We start from the raw sequence: 17,284 nt of genomic DNA on the forward strand, positions 1-17,284 counted from the left end.
GCGACATAACTTTGAAACTTTAGCTCTCGCATTTGTAACTGAATCTCCAATTGGGGGAGCTGCTTTGAACAATCTTTCTTACGGAAGTGAAATGGAAAGTGAAGCAATAGAATGCTATGGAAGTTCATTTGGTGTTCGTGTTATTCGATGTGGGTTAATAATCCACAAGAAACAACCTTGGATTTGTGGATCTCCAGATGGCATAGTTCTCAGAGGAAATGTAGCTGACAGAGTGTTAGAAGTTAAGTGTCCATCTTCGTGTAAAGATAAACCAATAGTAGATGAGTCAGGAAATGTGCGAGTACGTTATCTTTACTTTGACGAGCAAAATAACATACAGTTAAAGACAAGTCATATGTATTACACACAAATACAAATACTGATGTACATGACTGGCTTGGAAAAATGTGATCTATATGTATATAGTAAAGCACAACAGTTGACAATACCTATTTATCAGGACAATAAGTATGTCGAGGAATGTCTCACCAAAATGACAAAGTTCTATTTCAATAATTACTTGCCAAACATTAGCGGTATTCCTAATAATAATAATAATAATAATAATAATTAAGTATTTATTTGTCAATTTTTGTTTTTTGAACGTTGAACAGATCAAAATGTAAACAAGGAATATATAAAACAAACTGATGGTAGAACAATTCTTAAACTATTCTTTAATTATTGAAGGTTGCAAATTCGTTAACACGCAACACATATACACGATGTCATCCACGTGTGGAAAAAGTTCTGTTGGCAATTTCTGTAATATATTGTATATTTTAATTCTTTGAATACAGTGTATTTACGTCGTTTTCATTTATTGAACAAGAAAACATGAAGTCTGAACAATGAAAATCAGATGCCTCAGTTCCCACGGATGCGTCGTTGGTTATGTTACTTGGGCAAACTGTTCTCGAAAATTTTCCGTCTGATTCTTCCTTTTTTAATCGCTTGAGTTGTCTGTGAAAGCGCTGTAAGCCGGGTCGCAGCGACACATTCCTCTTCTTGTATTCATCCGGAAATATTGTCGGAACATAGGCAGGACTTAGTGGGTGTCCAGATCTTCTGTTTCCGATGAAATGTGCACTACATATTCTTGAATAAGTCGTAGGTTGCCAAAGTGATCCATCAGTGCTAAACATTAAAACCAAAATGAAATTAAATCGGATCAATTGAACTTATTGCAAACATGTGCAGTACGTATGTGTAGACCTACTTACTTCGTTCGGTTAACTACTTGTATCCATCGCCTCCTTCGGTCCACTTCTATCGCTCGTTTTGGAAAACAATAAAATTGTACTTCACTTCCTGTATTTGCGTAAGTATTGGAACATCCGGCAACACAACGATTGCGTTTACTTGATCTCCTTTTCTCTGCCATTTTCATCGGAGTAACTACACGCTCACTCATAACAGAACAGCTACTGCGAGTCTGGAGTCTGCCCCACTTGTTGTTCTCCGCCCGGCCGCTAGAGCGACACGCACGGTGCCTATAGCCGGAAGGGTAGGACTGAGGATCGCCTACAGCAAGACAAAGACATTGAATACCACTGAGGATTGGACAACACCGGAAGGCACCGTGCAAAAGGTGGACAAATTCAAGTACCTAGGAGAATTTATAACAGGAAGGAATAGGAGCAATGAGGGAATAACAGAGAGGATAAAGAAGATGCGATCAGCCTTCTGTATGACCAGAGATATATACAATAAAAAGAATATATCTACAGACGCAAAGATCAGACATTACAAGGCAACGGTGAGAAATGCTGTATTATATGCTGCTGAGACAATAGCACTAGGAAGAAATGGTGCGGAACAACTAGAGAAAGAAGAGAGAAAAATATTGAGGAAAATACTAGGCTCTAAGAGAGGAGGTGAGAGATGGATGAGGAGACCCAAGGAAGAACTATACCGGAACGTGAGGACAATCTCAGAAGAAATCAGACTGAAAAGAGCAAGGTTTGCGGGACATGTAATCAGGATGAATATGGATAGAATGACGAAAAGAGTATGGGAAACAACAGCGAGGACACAAGGAAAGACAGGAACCAAGTGGGTAGTTGAACTCCGGAAAGATTGGTCAGAATTGGGGATCAAGGTGGAAGAAAAGGAAAATTGGAGAAGCAAGTACATACCGACTAATATGCCAGAGATCAATGATAGGGATGGATACAGAAAAAGGATTGAGAGTCACCAGTGAAGTAGACAAGAGAAGAGGATACTGAATATCTCGGAAGAAGAGCGGAAGAGAAGAAGAGAAAGGATGAAGAGGTTCTGGGAGGAGAAGAAGAAAATGCATGAAGAGGTTCTGGGAGGAGAAGAAGAAAATGCAATCCATGAAGGAGCTGTCCGTGGTCCTACAGAGGCCGTAACGGAAGAAGAATAAGAAGAAGAATAGGAAGCTGTTAAACATGGCATGTTCAAATGAAAATTACTTGTGAAATGCAAGTTTATACTAATTAACTAATTACTTGTTCATAATAAATATTTTATACTCTCATATTATTTATTGGTTAATATACCCTTGATCTCTGCTTTCTCTCATTAAATGGCTGCAGTGCTTCATTTTCTCGCTGTAAGGTAGAGAAATCAATGTGTTCCTTATTTGCTATCTGGCAAACCTCGCACCTTTTATGTGCAAATTTTTCTTTGTTTAGGGAATTTAAAATTTGCATGGAGGTCTGCTACCTAGTTGCAATATTCCTGTTAAACATTTTTTGCACAAATTCCATATGTTTACATTTTATTTCAGATATTAAACCTGCTGTCTGTAATTCATTCAACACTCCATCCCATTCGAATACAGCAATTGGAGATGATGTTATTGAGGACGAGGAACGCAAACTGGAAAGAAAACGGAAACAGCGTCAGAAACAAGAAGAATTTCGACGCAAACAGCTTCAGAAACAGGAAGAACTACGACAGAATTTTAAGCAGATTCAGCCAGAGAATAGTGCTGGCCAGAATTCGATGCCAGGTTTGTGATAGGTTCCATCAATGTATATTAATATATTACTTTAGTAAACTATATAAAAAAATCAATAGACTTCTTGTTAAAAACATTTCAAATCTTTCTGTCTTATTTTCTTTTCCTTTATCTTTTCCTTCTCATACAGAGTTGACATTTCTGGAGAATAGATTCCACTTAGCTCGGTCCCACACATCTTCTTTTAAGTCCTTTCACTCTCAAATCCTTGTTGATGCAGTCTAGTTATTTTCTTCTTCGTCTTCCTCGTCCTCTGCTGCCCTCAACATTTATACTGCTAACCCTTTTATCTACAGAGTCATTATCCCTTCTCCTCAAATTACTACCATTGCAGTTTCTCTCTTGGATCCTAAATACTCTATCTTTTTCCTAGTAACCTGCAGTCCTCTCTCTCTTCCAGATCCCTCTCCCATGTTTCCAGTTTCTACTGGTGCTGCAAAGCACTATGTTCTCAGCAAAAAGAATGCAGCATGGGGTCTGTTCTCTGATGGTCTCAGGCAGCACCATGTCAAAGATATCAGTGCTTAATTTCAAATCCTTCAATACTGTATTATGACAAGTCATCATCATTTCACTGCAGTCGATGCCTTCGATACAGCACATTCCGTTCAGCTCAGCAACAAATTACTGTTTCTACTTTATGACAGAGTGACTGTTACCATTTTTGTGATGAGCTTCTTTATCCTTCAATGGTACATCTTTATTTCATACTAATCTCCGTTCCGTGTGGTAAAATGCACTCCCCACTGGAAAGAAAACAGAACAGTGATACATAGAGTGCTTAGGAATTGTTTTGAAGATTGTTTGGACTTCAACATATAATAAATATGCTGATTATTGTCAAGACTGACAGGTTACAGCTTTATAAAGAAATGACAATAACGAACATTGCAAAAGATTTTCATCTTCAGGAAAGAAAGTGGGGTAGTCAGGTGAATATATCGGGTGAACTCATCACTGGAACTGATATTAATATCTACATCGACTGGCGAATCACTTGCAAGTGATAATTATTATTGATCTGTATTTAAGATACTGTATGTAGGATGCTAAATAGTTTATTATGTCACCTATTCAATACATTAGAAATTTTAAACATTTAGGAATTTATCATTATTTCCATATGAGACATGTTTTGCCCTTCTTTGAGGGCATCATCAGTCATAGTACTACCTCAAGGCATAAATCAGGTACCTGATTTGTAATTAAATTGTAAATGCTATTGACATATTACAGTGGGAAAGTCAAGAGAAAAACAATGTTCAATGATGATATAGAGAACAATATATCAGCCGTTGGCTGTAAATCATCAGTTGTAAAGGATAACAGCGTCAAAATGTTAGGGTATGTGCTACAAAGGATTACTTAACACATTAACATGGGACAGTTTAAGGGAAGGATAAGTGAACTAAGGTCAGACCACACTGCATATTACTGTGTAGTTGCCTTGTTAATACTGCAATTATCAACCAACGGCAGAAATAATGTGATGCACATTGGAGCCAGACATTTTGTATCCTTTCTCTCCAAACTGCTCCCCTGTAAATATGTATTATAAGCTTGTAATTTCCCAACTGTTCAATAGAATAACGTAAATATTACTGTGTAGTTGCCCTGTCAAACTGTGATCGTCAACCAATGGCAGTATTTATTGTTATGAACATTGGTGCCAGACACTTTGTACCATTTCTCCCCAAACTGCTTCCATGTAAATATATGTATAAATTATATAATTTCCTAAGATTTTCTAATAGAGTAGCATCAATGATTCTTCAGACCACCACTGCTGGACACTGTTAAATTACCCTGTGGTTTTACACATTGGTGCCGACGACTGTGTTTATAAATAAGTTAATATAACCCCTTTAAACTCCATTTATTAATGAACATTGTTTTCTCAATAAACACTGTTTCTTAATGAAATTTTAGTAACAGTTACCAACATTTCTGATAATATAACGTCAATGCTTCATATGGACCACTGCTGCTGGATACTGTCAAATACCCTGTGGTCTTACCTATCAATGCAAGTCACTTATCCTTCCCTTAAACTGCCCCATGTTAATATGTTAAATCATCCTTTGTAGCACATACCGTAACATTTTGACGCTGTTATCCTTCACAACTGATAATTTACAGCCAACGCCTGATATATTGTTATCTATATCATCATTGAACATTGTTTTTCTCTTGGCTTTCCCATTGTAATATGTCAATTTTATATCTTAGCATTTACAATTTAATTACAAATCAGTTACCTGATTTATGCCTTGAGGTAGTACTATGACTGATGATGCCCTCAAAGAAGGGCGAAACATATCTCATATGGAAATAATGATAAATTCCTAAATGTTTAAAATTTCTAATGTATTGAATAGGTGACATAATAAACTATTTAGCATCCTACATGGCGAATCACTTGTCGGTAACACCTGTACTAGTACAAGGTCAGGTGACATTTTTGTGCTTACGTTTCTCCCTCTCCCTGTAGTCTGTTCTGTTCAGCACTGGTAAGTACCACCTTTGTGTTATCACCACGAGCTGCTCTTTCTTCTGATTTTCATTTTCAAAATTTTGCCCTATTTTTTCACAGTTATAGCATAACAGTGTTTGTTATAACTGTGTGATGTTTGGTAAAATGCTTGTATATATATATGCTGAGTTGATATTTGAAAGAGTTTTAAAGAGAGAAACATGTTTTGACATACTTGGGAATGTCAGGACTAGTTTTTATTTTAAGTGTGAACGTGTTATGTATTGAAATCTAGGATTCCGCAAAATAACAAAGGTGATCTCTTTGTAACTGTGGACGATAGTCCATCTACGCTGTCTTGTTTTAAATACACTCCCATTACATCAGCCGATGTGGAATAGTAATTTTGCCATGAAAACTGTCTGGTAGAAAGCAAAGTTTGAGCACAGAGTTTCTTTTTTTCTAATTTAATTTTTTTATCTGAAACATTATTGTACTAAAGATAACAACCAGGAAATTACCTGAGATTAAATTGTGGGAACTATAACAGATTGGCAAGCAGACCGACTATCAGGACCGTATAAGAGAACAGCTGCCTACAGCAGTAGTGGAGAGTGGTGAGGTAGAGTGGACTAGACTTAAACACCTTGATAAAAGAAGCTAATAGAAGTTTCCGGGAAGACAAGTGCAAGAGTAAGGGAGGAAGAGACACCCGGGTGGAATGAAAGAGTAAGATCCTCAATAAAGGAAAGGAACATAGAACGATAAGAACAAGATAGAGAGAGATCCAAGCCAGAGCAGGTAAGGGACGAGGGGAAAATCAGAGACCTCGAGTAAGTTTTGCTGAGACAAGAAACTGAGAGTTAAAAGAGTAGTAGAAGAGGAGAAGATAAAGTGTTGGGAGAACTTTACTCAAAATCTGGAGGAATACAGCAGAGGCAATATGAAACTATTGTTCAGATTGATCAAAAACAAAAGGAATTCAGTTGAAACCATCAAACCAATTGAGGATCCGAGTGGAAACCTGGTCAGTAAAGAACAGGATATCAGATATGTTCCGAGAAATCATTTTGATCACCTATTGAACAGGTCACAAGCAGATCAGAGTATAAAAGAACCAGCTGTTGAAACCTACACAGAGAAAACTCCCATTGCATCAGCAGAAACAGAAACAGCCCTTAAGAAGATGCCATAAGGGAAGTCCTGAAAAATTGATAAAGTTAACATGGACTTGATTAAAGCAGCTAGAGTCCAGGACTTACAGTGGCTACACAGGGTGCTCAATGCAGTTTGGAAGGATGACAAGATACCTGCTGATTGGAGCAAGGGTGCCATTTGCAGGTCATCTTAGAGCCACAGTTAGAAGAGTAACAGTATGGCTTTAAGCCTAATAGAACCACAACAGACCTAATCTTTAATGTCCATATGTTAATGGAGAAATATTGGGAAAAAGGCAAAGTTCTGTTCATGGTTTTCCTTGCTGTTGAAGAGGCATAATATGTCTGCATTGCAAGAGAAGATACAGGAATGTGCCAGAGGGACTAGTGAGGAAAGTTCAGATGCTGTATGAGCACTGTACCAACTGTGTGCGATTGGGTGACGGACATTCATCCTGGTTGCAGACCAAAAGTGGAGTCCAGCAAGACACTGCGCTATCCCATTTATCACCACCATCATCGATGACATAATGAAGAACTTTAAGTACCAACAAAATCAAAGCTGGTGATGTTCAATCAGTACTTCATACAGATCTCAACCAGTGATATCGAAACCTGCATCCTTACTAAGAAGGACTCATCAAGGTTGCAGGCAATGGAGATGAAGTTTCTGAGCTCCACAATTCAAAAAGCAAAACTGGACTTTAAACACTACCATATTTTAACATGGACCCTGGCAGTGAACTGAGTCTTATTCCTCAATTTTAATACATTGTTACACAACAGCAGAACATAGTACATACCTTATTTTTGTATCATATGAAGGTGTCTGCCATCCAAAATAAAGTTAATCAGGAAGTACATATCTAAAGTGATTTATTTATACTAGTCTTTTGAAAAACATAAAAAATGTACAAAAAATTTTACATTCCAGTTATACCAATAAACTTGCTCAAACTATAAAAATGAATAATTTAATGTGGCTACTTAAGCCACAAATAAACACAATTACATTTGAAATATAAGATGAACCTATTTATGAATAGTTTGTTTTAGTATAGTAGCCCTGAAAACATTGGGCAATGCACAGTCCAACCTTGCACTCCTTGCGCCACTATTTACTTTTATTTCGCGACCGGGCGAGTTGGCCGTACGGTTAGGAGCGCGCAGCTGTGAGCTTGCATCCAGGAGATAGTGGGTACGAATCCCACTGTCTGCAGCCCTGCAGATGGTTTTCCATGGTTTCCCATTTTCTGTATCTTAAGTAAGGCCACGGCTGCTTCCTTCCCATTCCTAGGCCTTTCCTATCCCACTGTCGCCATAAGACCTATCTGTGTCGGTGCGACGTAAAACAAATAGCAAAAAAAAATTTTCTCGTTATAGGTGAATCAAAACCTATGTTCCTTTGTGTAAACTAAAAAATAAGTCCAAATATCTGGAGAGGTGAAGTATTTTTGTCGTTTATATTCGGAGTAAAATAATGCAGCTATAAACTTGCATTCGAAAGTGAGGTAACAAATAAAAATCTTGCCCGAACTATCACTTAATATGTTATCTGGTTCGTAAGCAGAGTCATCACTGTAATCTATTTCTGAACCGCTTCTCCCGATAAAATATCCAAGCTATCACTATCATTGAGCCAGCGTGAGGACATGTTTGTACAGTAACACAGCTGACAGCGTGACAGATTTGGTGCGCTCAGCACCCTGCACATTGAGTGCTTCAGCATAGGTCAAAGCAAGGAAAAACTACCTTTTTTTATCATTTCAGTTTGAACTCCCCTATAACTGCTGCATTCTAGTGAACACTAAATAAACTACTACCTCTAAGCAAGAGACTGGAAACATTGTATACATGTAGCTGGTTAAAATATGCGTGTGAAAGTCACGCCCGTATGGTATACGGGTGCTGTCCTCAACCAAGAAGGCAGTCGTCCATATCCTGTATGGGCATAGTGTTGTAAGTAACTCGACTCTCTCAAGGAACCTACGGCTTTGGGTGGATGAGTCCCTTTACTTGGTGTGATGGTCCCGAGGGAGGAGGAAATGCCACCCAAATTCATCAGGTAGGCTAGGGGCCTATGTTAGGCAACAGCAGTATAGGTGGATGTCCAAAGCAGATGAACACCTAGGTGTCAACGGCAAGAACATCATAACTGTGTGCATCCTCTCACTTTGATCACTCGTATCGGTTTCTGCTCCTTTGATCTTCAGAGGTATTGGACGAAAGAGTGGATGTGCACCTAAGCAACTGCTTGTCCACTTAAATATATTCATTTTTTACAGAATTTTGTTATTTAGAAAATATACAGATTTTTTTCACCTTTCAATACTGTTATACGATGTGTGTTTTTTAAGCAAGGGCCATTTTGTTATTGACACCAGTAGTTCATGCGTGCGTCGTGTGCCGGCATGCCTCAGAAACAACGGTGTTTAGTTGCAGCTCTGTTGCTGACCTGTACGGTTTTGTTCTATGCTTGCTCAAATGTTTTCGACTCGCCCGCCCCATGTGAGGTTCGGTCAGTGATGCGGTTTTTGTCAGCAACAAACCTGTCTGCTGCAAACATTCGCTGTCAGATTTGCGAAGTGTACGGTGCTAATGCTATGAGTGAAGGCAAAGTGCGTAAGTGGGTACGAGACTTCAAAGATGGCCGTGACAACATCCATGATGAGGCCCGCTCCGGTCGCCCATCTCTGATCACAGACAATTTGGTGGCTTCAGTTAAAGCGAAGATACGTGAGGACAGATGCTTCACAATAACAGCTCTCTCAAACGCCTTTCCTGACGTGTCTAGGTCAGTGCTTTACAAAATTGTTTCTGACAACCTAAACTTTAGGAACCTGTGCTCCAGTTGGGTTGCTAAACTCCTAGCAGAGGAACACAAAAACAAAAGATTTGAGTGTTCGATGACGTTTTTGACTCGTTATACCGAAGAAGATGACGACATGTTGAGTCAGATCGCAACAGGAGATGAAACATGGGTTTCCCATATCACGCCCGAATCAAAGGAACAGAGCCTAGAATGGAGACACATACATTCGCCTGTAAAGGCGAAGGCCAGACAGACTCTGTCCCAGCGCAAGATCAACTCTTGGTTATCAGAGCAGGCGGCAAGTTTCTATGAAGAGGGTATTCAGTTGTAAGGTATAAGTATTAAAACACACTCGGCGGCTATGTTGAGAAGTAGAGTAAAATATGTACAATCTGCAAATAAATGTGGTGTTTGAAAATCGTCTTTCATTGTGTAGTTATTTTCAAATGGCCCTTACTTAAAAAACACGCCTCGTATTGTGAGTAATTCTTGACTTGCTGACTAATTTTACAAATATTAGAAAACTGCATTTAATATGAAAAATATTAAATATCTGCATTTAAAATGGAAATTATGAAAATTAACATTCAGTAAATAAAATACACACTCGTCGGACCTTGTACTCACACTTACTTGTTACCTGCTTACTTACACATACGTTATTTGAAGGGCGCCAGCTGCCACTCAGTACAGCAATAATAGAATGAGACTCTTGACTATCTCTAGGGTGTGGGGTAATAAGCTTACTTTTGACAACATACCATATAAGTTCTGGGAAAAGGAGATTGGCGTTTGGTTTCCCCATTAATTTTGAGGTTAAGATATTTTACTGTCAATGAAATGAAACTATGAATTCGTTTGATAGAACAATATATATTCTTTAAATAATATATAAAAAAATAGTGAGTCTTGTTGCGATAAAACAGATGAGAATATGAAATTATGACATTGCAACTGAAAGAAACTAGGCATGAATTTGAATTCTTCTCGACCGGACATTTAACAATTTATACGAAATATTTCCCTCACTGATTCACTTGACTGTACCTTCAACACTTTTAGTGTAATTACGACGTATTCCTTTGATCTGGTATTTACTGTAGATGTGTCACGCCTAACTTGGTGATACATCCTTGTGACTGCTTCTTCTCCATATCATCTGACTTCTTTGTAAGTCAATATGGTATTACCTCTTGGCAGGTCCAGGGTTGCCCTCTCTGACTTCATGGTAAGCCCTTGCGTCCGTGTCTTCAACTGAGTGAGCGACCAACCTTTTGGTCTCACTCTCTCAATGACCAATAATTAATGGCTCACTGAGTCTTCACCATCTCTCGTTCACACTCGTTCACTGACCAACTAAGGCCTCTTGATCTAGTAGACTTCTTCACTGTACTGCATCCGTATAACTAATGACTGACGCTACAATGTGCATCCACCTTATATAGACGTTGGTTGACACAGCTACGTAATCTCCAGAAATAACAATGACATACTCCCACCTACGCGACAGATATTACATACAGTGGTGAAATAGCCCGGGGCGGCTGACTCTCTGAGCGCATATCTAAATAAATACGATGACGTAGCCATAACTTGGCAATGACTTGGCAGAATCGCCACCAATCTTGCACAATGTACCAACGTCACATCCAATCTCTGATATATACAACAATTCTCACTGTACAGGTATTGAGTGTTATTCTACACATACGTATATATGCATACATCTAAGTACAATCTTGCAAGCAACAGGCATTGCAAAATAGAATTGAATAAGACTGATAATTACAATAATAGTAATAATATCACAGATAAAATAATAATAATACTGACATAATAATAATAATAATGATGATGATAATAATAATAATAATAATAATAAAATACAGATATCATCTTGTAACGGGATTTGAACCGTTACAATTCGCCTCCTTCATAAATAAATCGAAGAACAAAGAATCGATTGATTTATGAACAACATAATATATATATATATATATATAACACTGACACATATAAACACTTTAAATGAGTATACAACAATAATTTTCTTTTTCAACATCCATACATTTTATAATACATCACATATATGAGAATTTTTCTCGCACATTGTCATCGCAGATAACTGTCCAGTGTCCCATTCTCATACAATTCACAAGAGCATAGCCCTTAATTTAGCGCACACAAATAATTTTAAATGACTACACTACATTCTTCTTCTTCTTTTTTTTTTACAACATTTTGTGAAAATTCACTTATATGAGAACTTTTCTCGCATATTGTTATCGCAGATAACTGTCCAATGTCCTGTTCTACGCTTTTGTCACACAGTACATGTCAATGTAGCACTTATTCTTCCAATACACCAAAACGACACTTGGTTCACACGCAAATTGCAGATGTTAGTTTTATTTTGCCAGTTTCTCACAAAATTAATCATATTATTACCTCAACAAAACTCACGTGAAGTACTTCTTTACATATACGTATAATACTATAAATACCGACAATATCCCCTTCCTGAATTTATAAGAATATGCACACTCCCCGATACGGTTCACAATAGTGAAATACCCCTGATACAAAAATTAACTTCGACATATTTCCCGCCTCTGCAGATGATGAAAATGGAATTCTGAGTAGCACTCTGTCACTCAAACGAATCAATTTTGCCCTTATTAACTTACATATCTCAAGAAATCACATCCTCCTTGGCAACAATAATTAAAGAATCAATACTATGGCTACAAGATGGTTCAATTGCACCGTAATCCAGCATAATGTTTATTTGTTCTTAGACGTCACTAGCATTTTTAAGTTGAATGGGGTACTTACCTCCCACAAATGATGAATGGTCATTTACTACAAATTTATGTTCATATACGTGTTCTTCCTCACTTACCACTAAATACATCTCGATGCTTACCTAACATTGAACACAATTCCTCCTCCTGTAATTCACCCAAATTACCTCACGTCACTGCCTCATACCGACTATCCCTCGGATACTGGTCGTACAGGCACGTAACACACCCAACAAAACATTTCCTCTCACTAGGAACAACTTCACTTACCTCTCATATATTTCAAAGAACACACGTCACCAACACACTTACGTCAGACCATCATAATTAACACGTACTTCTTTGCTAGTTTTCCTCCCAGAACAAACACACACTACCTAAATTAAAGTCTATTCTACTTCCATGATTTGCAACCAAGTCAGCTCCTAAAACAACTAAATACACAAGTTTTGATACAACGCATAGATGAAACTTACAATCATCTTCTATCGTGATTACTACCGCTATCATCTTATTTACTCACTGTGACTTACCCAACGGCTGTTATAAAATAGTACCTTCTTCACATCACAATTTCCATAATCGGAGTTACTACCTCACTACTTACATCACATACTCGGTATTATAAGTATTTCCATCACTTATCAGAACACTTCTTATGTCTACCTTACTACTACCATTAATTACTTCATTATCTACGACTACGTCATTACTTAAATATCTCACTTAACATTACTTAGGTCACAATCACACTATACTCTTAAATCTACTTTCATTACATAACTACTTATACTAAATACCTGTTCAACTTCTACCTTCGGACTGTTCACTTAATTTACCCGATTCCCTGTGAATCTGAAATACTCTGGCTCGATAACGACACCTTGATAACCTTCATATTCAGACTATCATAGTCTCTCTGATAACTCAAATCCGTACGCCTCCCGTCTTCCGATTCTCTCTGGTTACTCCTCTGATCCTCTCTCTCATAACTTAAATACATACGCCTCCCATCTTCCGATTCTCTCTTATTACTCTTCTGACCCCTACCACCATCGACACAACTATTAATCCTCTGCGGATCATGATCACTACTTCTCTGATACACGGCTAACATTTTTCCCCTTCTGTCTACAATATTACTTTCCCTAAACATCATGCGCTCTCTCTCTCGCGCGCGCGCCCTTGCACACATTCCTCCCAAAGCCTATCAATGAGCACTTTAAACTCTCCTAAATTAGACATATTATTCCAGTATACTCGAAACCATATTCTACTTTCACCGATAAAAACATTAGACAAAAATTTCCAGCACGTATTCCCGTTCAATAACATTATTCCTCAACTTACTTGCAAATCTTTTCTCAACTACTTTTACCAATTCTATAGTATTACACTGATTTCCAGAAAACTTGGTTAAATCACGATCCCTACTGAACAAACCACTCGCTACTATCACCTCTAAAGCTGTCTTACCTCTACCTTTCTGCCGTATCACTCCCTGGCAGTTCACAACTTCTTCTTCTTCTTCTTCCGCTGCTCTTTCAGCATTCTCTTCCACTATTCTCACGTCTTCCTGCAATTCTTCCTCTCTCTCTCTCTCTCTCACCTGCTGTGATAGCGTTTCCTGTTCGTTCCGTAGTTCACTGACTTCCACAAGTTTGCTTTCAATTTGTTCAATTCTACTAATCTGTTCCCTCGTATCTTCCCTAACTGCATTGTAAATTTTGTCCAATCTTTTCTCGACTACCTCATGAATTTCTTCCCGATTACTCGAAATCTTATTACTTAACTCTTTGATATTCTCTGTACAAGTTCCTTTGACATGCTCAATTTGAGTATGAAGATCGCTCCGACTCGACTCCATTTCTTTTCTAAGGTCAAGACACTCTTTATTTACCTTATCTTCTAACTGAGATATTTGACTAGTTACCTCTACTATCTTAGTATCTATTTTAGAATTTAGTGATTCACTTAAAGCATCTATTTTCTCATTGGTCACATTAAAATTTTCTTTATTACTGCCAATTAACTCTTCCATTTGTTTCTTATTATTTTCATTACTAATACCAATCATTTGTTCCATTTTATTACTTAGAGAATTAATCTGTTTATTACAATTTTCATTATTAGTACTAATTAATTCTTTCATCTCTTTATTATTTTCACTACTACTACTACTACTAAAAAATTCTTTCATCTCTTTCTTATTATTTTCACTATTAGTATCAATCTTTTCCCCCATATGTTTCTTGAGCCCGGTCATTTCGGCCATGAACAAATTAAAAAAATCTTGGTTCATTCCTCCCGCGATTTGAGTTTCAGTGTGCTTCTCAATTTCTGCACTTTCCTGAATTAACTCAGAAGCTTCCATCGTATTCACCTGTTCCCTATTCTGAATTTCACCTTGGATGTCCACAGAAGCAATGACCTCGTCCTCACATGACTTGTCATTGTCTTCCTTGTCCATCTTTGGTTCACTAGTGATAGTACGCGATCTCAAATTAATTTCCCTCTTCAAATCCCTTGACATATCCCCAAAATACAAATATATATCACAAAGTTACACTCCTAACATTTACCGGTAATACTTCCGTTGGCTTTAATTGTGCATACTCCTCCCAAAATGAACCTATGATATGCTGTCATTCAGAACAAATTCTGAATTTATTCGAGTCCCATGTTGCGTCGACACATTGTGAGTAATTCTTGACTTGCTGACTAATTTTACAAATATTAGAACACTGCATTTAATATGAAAAATATTAAATATCTGCATTTAAAATGGAAATTATGAAAATTAACATTCAGTAAATAAAATACACACTCGTCGGACCTTGTACTCACACTTACTTGTTACCTGCTTACTTACACATACGTTATTTGAAGGGCGCCAGCTGCCACTCAGTACAGCAATAATAGAATGAGACTCTTGACTATCTCTAGGGTGTGGGGTAATAAGCTTACTTTTGACAACATACCATATAAGTTCTGGGAAAAGGAGATTGGCGTTCTGTTTCCCCATTAATTTTGAGGTTAAGATATTTTACTGTCAATGAAATGAAACTATGAATTCGTTTGATAGAACAATATATATTCTTTAAATAATATATAAAAAAATAGTGAGTCTTGTTGCGATAAAACAGATGAGAATATGAAATTATGACATTGCAACTGAAAGAAACTAGGCATGAATTTGAATTCTTCTTGACCGGACATTTAACAATTTATACGAAATATTTCCCTCACTGATTCACTTGACTGTACCTTCAACACTTTTAGTGTAATTACGACGTATTCCTTTGATCTGGTGTTTACTGTAGATGTGTCACGCCTAACTTGGTGATACATCCTTGTGACTGCTTTTTCTCCATATCATCTGACTTCTTTGTAAGTCAATATGGTATTACCTCTTGGCAGGTCCAGGGTTGCCCTCTCTTACTTCATGGTAAGCCCTTGCGTCCGTGTCTTCAACTGAGTGAGCGACCAACCTTTTGGTCTCACTCTCTCAATGACCAATAATTAATGGCTCACTGAGTCTTCACCATCTCTCGTTCACACTCGTTCACTGACCAACTAAGGCCTCTTGATCTAGTAGACTTCTTCACTGTACTGCATCCGTATAACTAATGACTGACGCTACAATGTGCATCCACCTTATATAGACGTTGGTTGACACAGCTACGTAATCTCCAGAAATAACAATGACATACTCCCACCTACGCGACAGATATTACATACAGTGGTGAAATAGCCCGGGGCGGCTGACTCTCCGAGCGCATATCTAAATAAATACGATGACGTAGCCATAACTTGGCAATGACTTGGCAGAATCGCCACCAATCTTGCACAATGTACCAACGTCACATCCAATCTCTGATATATACAACAATTCTCACTGTACAGGTATTGAGTGTTATTCTACACATACGTATATATGCATACATCTAAGTACAATCTTGCAAGCAACAGGCATTGCAAAATAGAATTGAATAAGACTGATAATTACAATAATAGTAATAATATCACAGATAAAATAATAATAATAATACTGACATAATAATAATAATGATAATAATAATAATAATAATAATAATAATAATAATAATAATAATAATAATAATAATAAAATACAGATATCATCTTGTAACGGGATTTGAACCGTTACAGTATTTCAATTTTGTACTCTACGAATTGAAGTTCTTTGTCATTAGTAAGAAGTAAAAAACTATAAATAGTACATGTTTCATGCATGATGGCATCAAATATATCAACAAATCATCCTCCTCCTCCTCCTTCGTTCCCCTTACCCAACTCCTGCAGGATGAGGGCAGTTACGGCACGTTTCCACCTTCCTTTCTCCTTCCACCATTCCTTTTCCATCGTTTTGTCCCAGACCAAGCATCTTTTTCTTGCACTCCTCTTTCCCTGGGTCTCACTCTTGCTCTCTTTTCCTCAAACTTAATCTCCATAATCTGTTTTGGTATTCTTTTCTCCTATGTCCTCTTTACATGTCCATACCATCTTTGTTTCTCACTGTCTTTCCTATCACACTTCTTAGGTATTTCATTTCACTGGCTAGAATTCTACTCCTCCCTACTTGTAATTGTCTCATCATGAAATGTTCTTGTATAAGAAATTGAATCACTTAAAAGACCGATAAAATAAGTATTCTTGTTATTGAAAGTTCATTGATTAAAATTTTCTTGATGATGAAGTACAAGAAAGGTAATGAATTGACTAGAATGTGTTTGATGCAGCAAGTGAAGAATGGGTTTTGTCAACCATCAATAACTATGTTGGAAATCATAATAAATATGTAAAATACAGTTGTGATAGACATTGTTAAAATGGAACATGATGATTGTTGTGAATGTTGAATCTCGTAGGTCCTGTTGACCTGGCCTCATGTTTATTGTCTAGAAAAAAGAAAGAATGTAAGATTCTTTTTTATTAATAGTTAAGTCTGTTGCCAGTCACACATTTTTATTGAATGATTATCTTTACAACGTGTTTCAGAGTCTAGGCTCCATCATTGCAATGAAGACA

At 37.3% G+C, this 17,284-nt stretch overlaps 1 protein-coding gene across 1 annotated transcript in view; it reads left to right on the plus strand.

The window, feature by feature from the left end:
• Nucleotides 1-17,284, plus strand: part of LOC136875026 (DNA repair protein RAD52 homolog) — a 92,094-nt gene that overhangs the window by 67,071 nt on the left and 7,739 nt on the right. Inside the window, exon 5 of the mRNA XM_067148746.2 lies at nt 2,756-2,980. Coding sequence (XP_067004847.1) covers nt 2,756-2,980 — 225 coding nt within the window. The remainder of the gene's footprint in view (nt 1-2,755; nt 2,981-17,284) is intronic.

This window comes from Anabrus simplex, chromosome 5 (assembly GCF_040414725.1).
Source record: "Anabrus simplex isolate iqAnaSimp1 chromosome 5, ASM4041472v1, whole genome shotgun sequence".
NCBI lineage: Eukaryota > Metazoa > Arthropoda > Insecta > Orthoptera > Tettigoniidae > Anabrus > Anabrus simplex.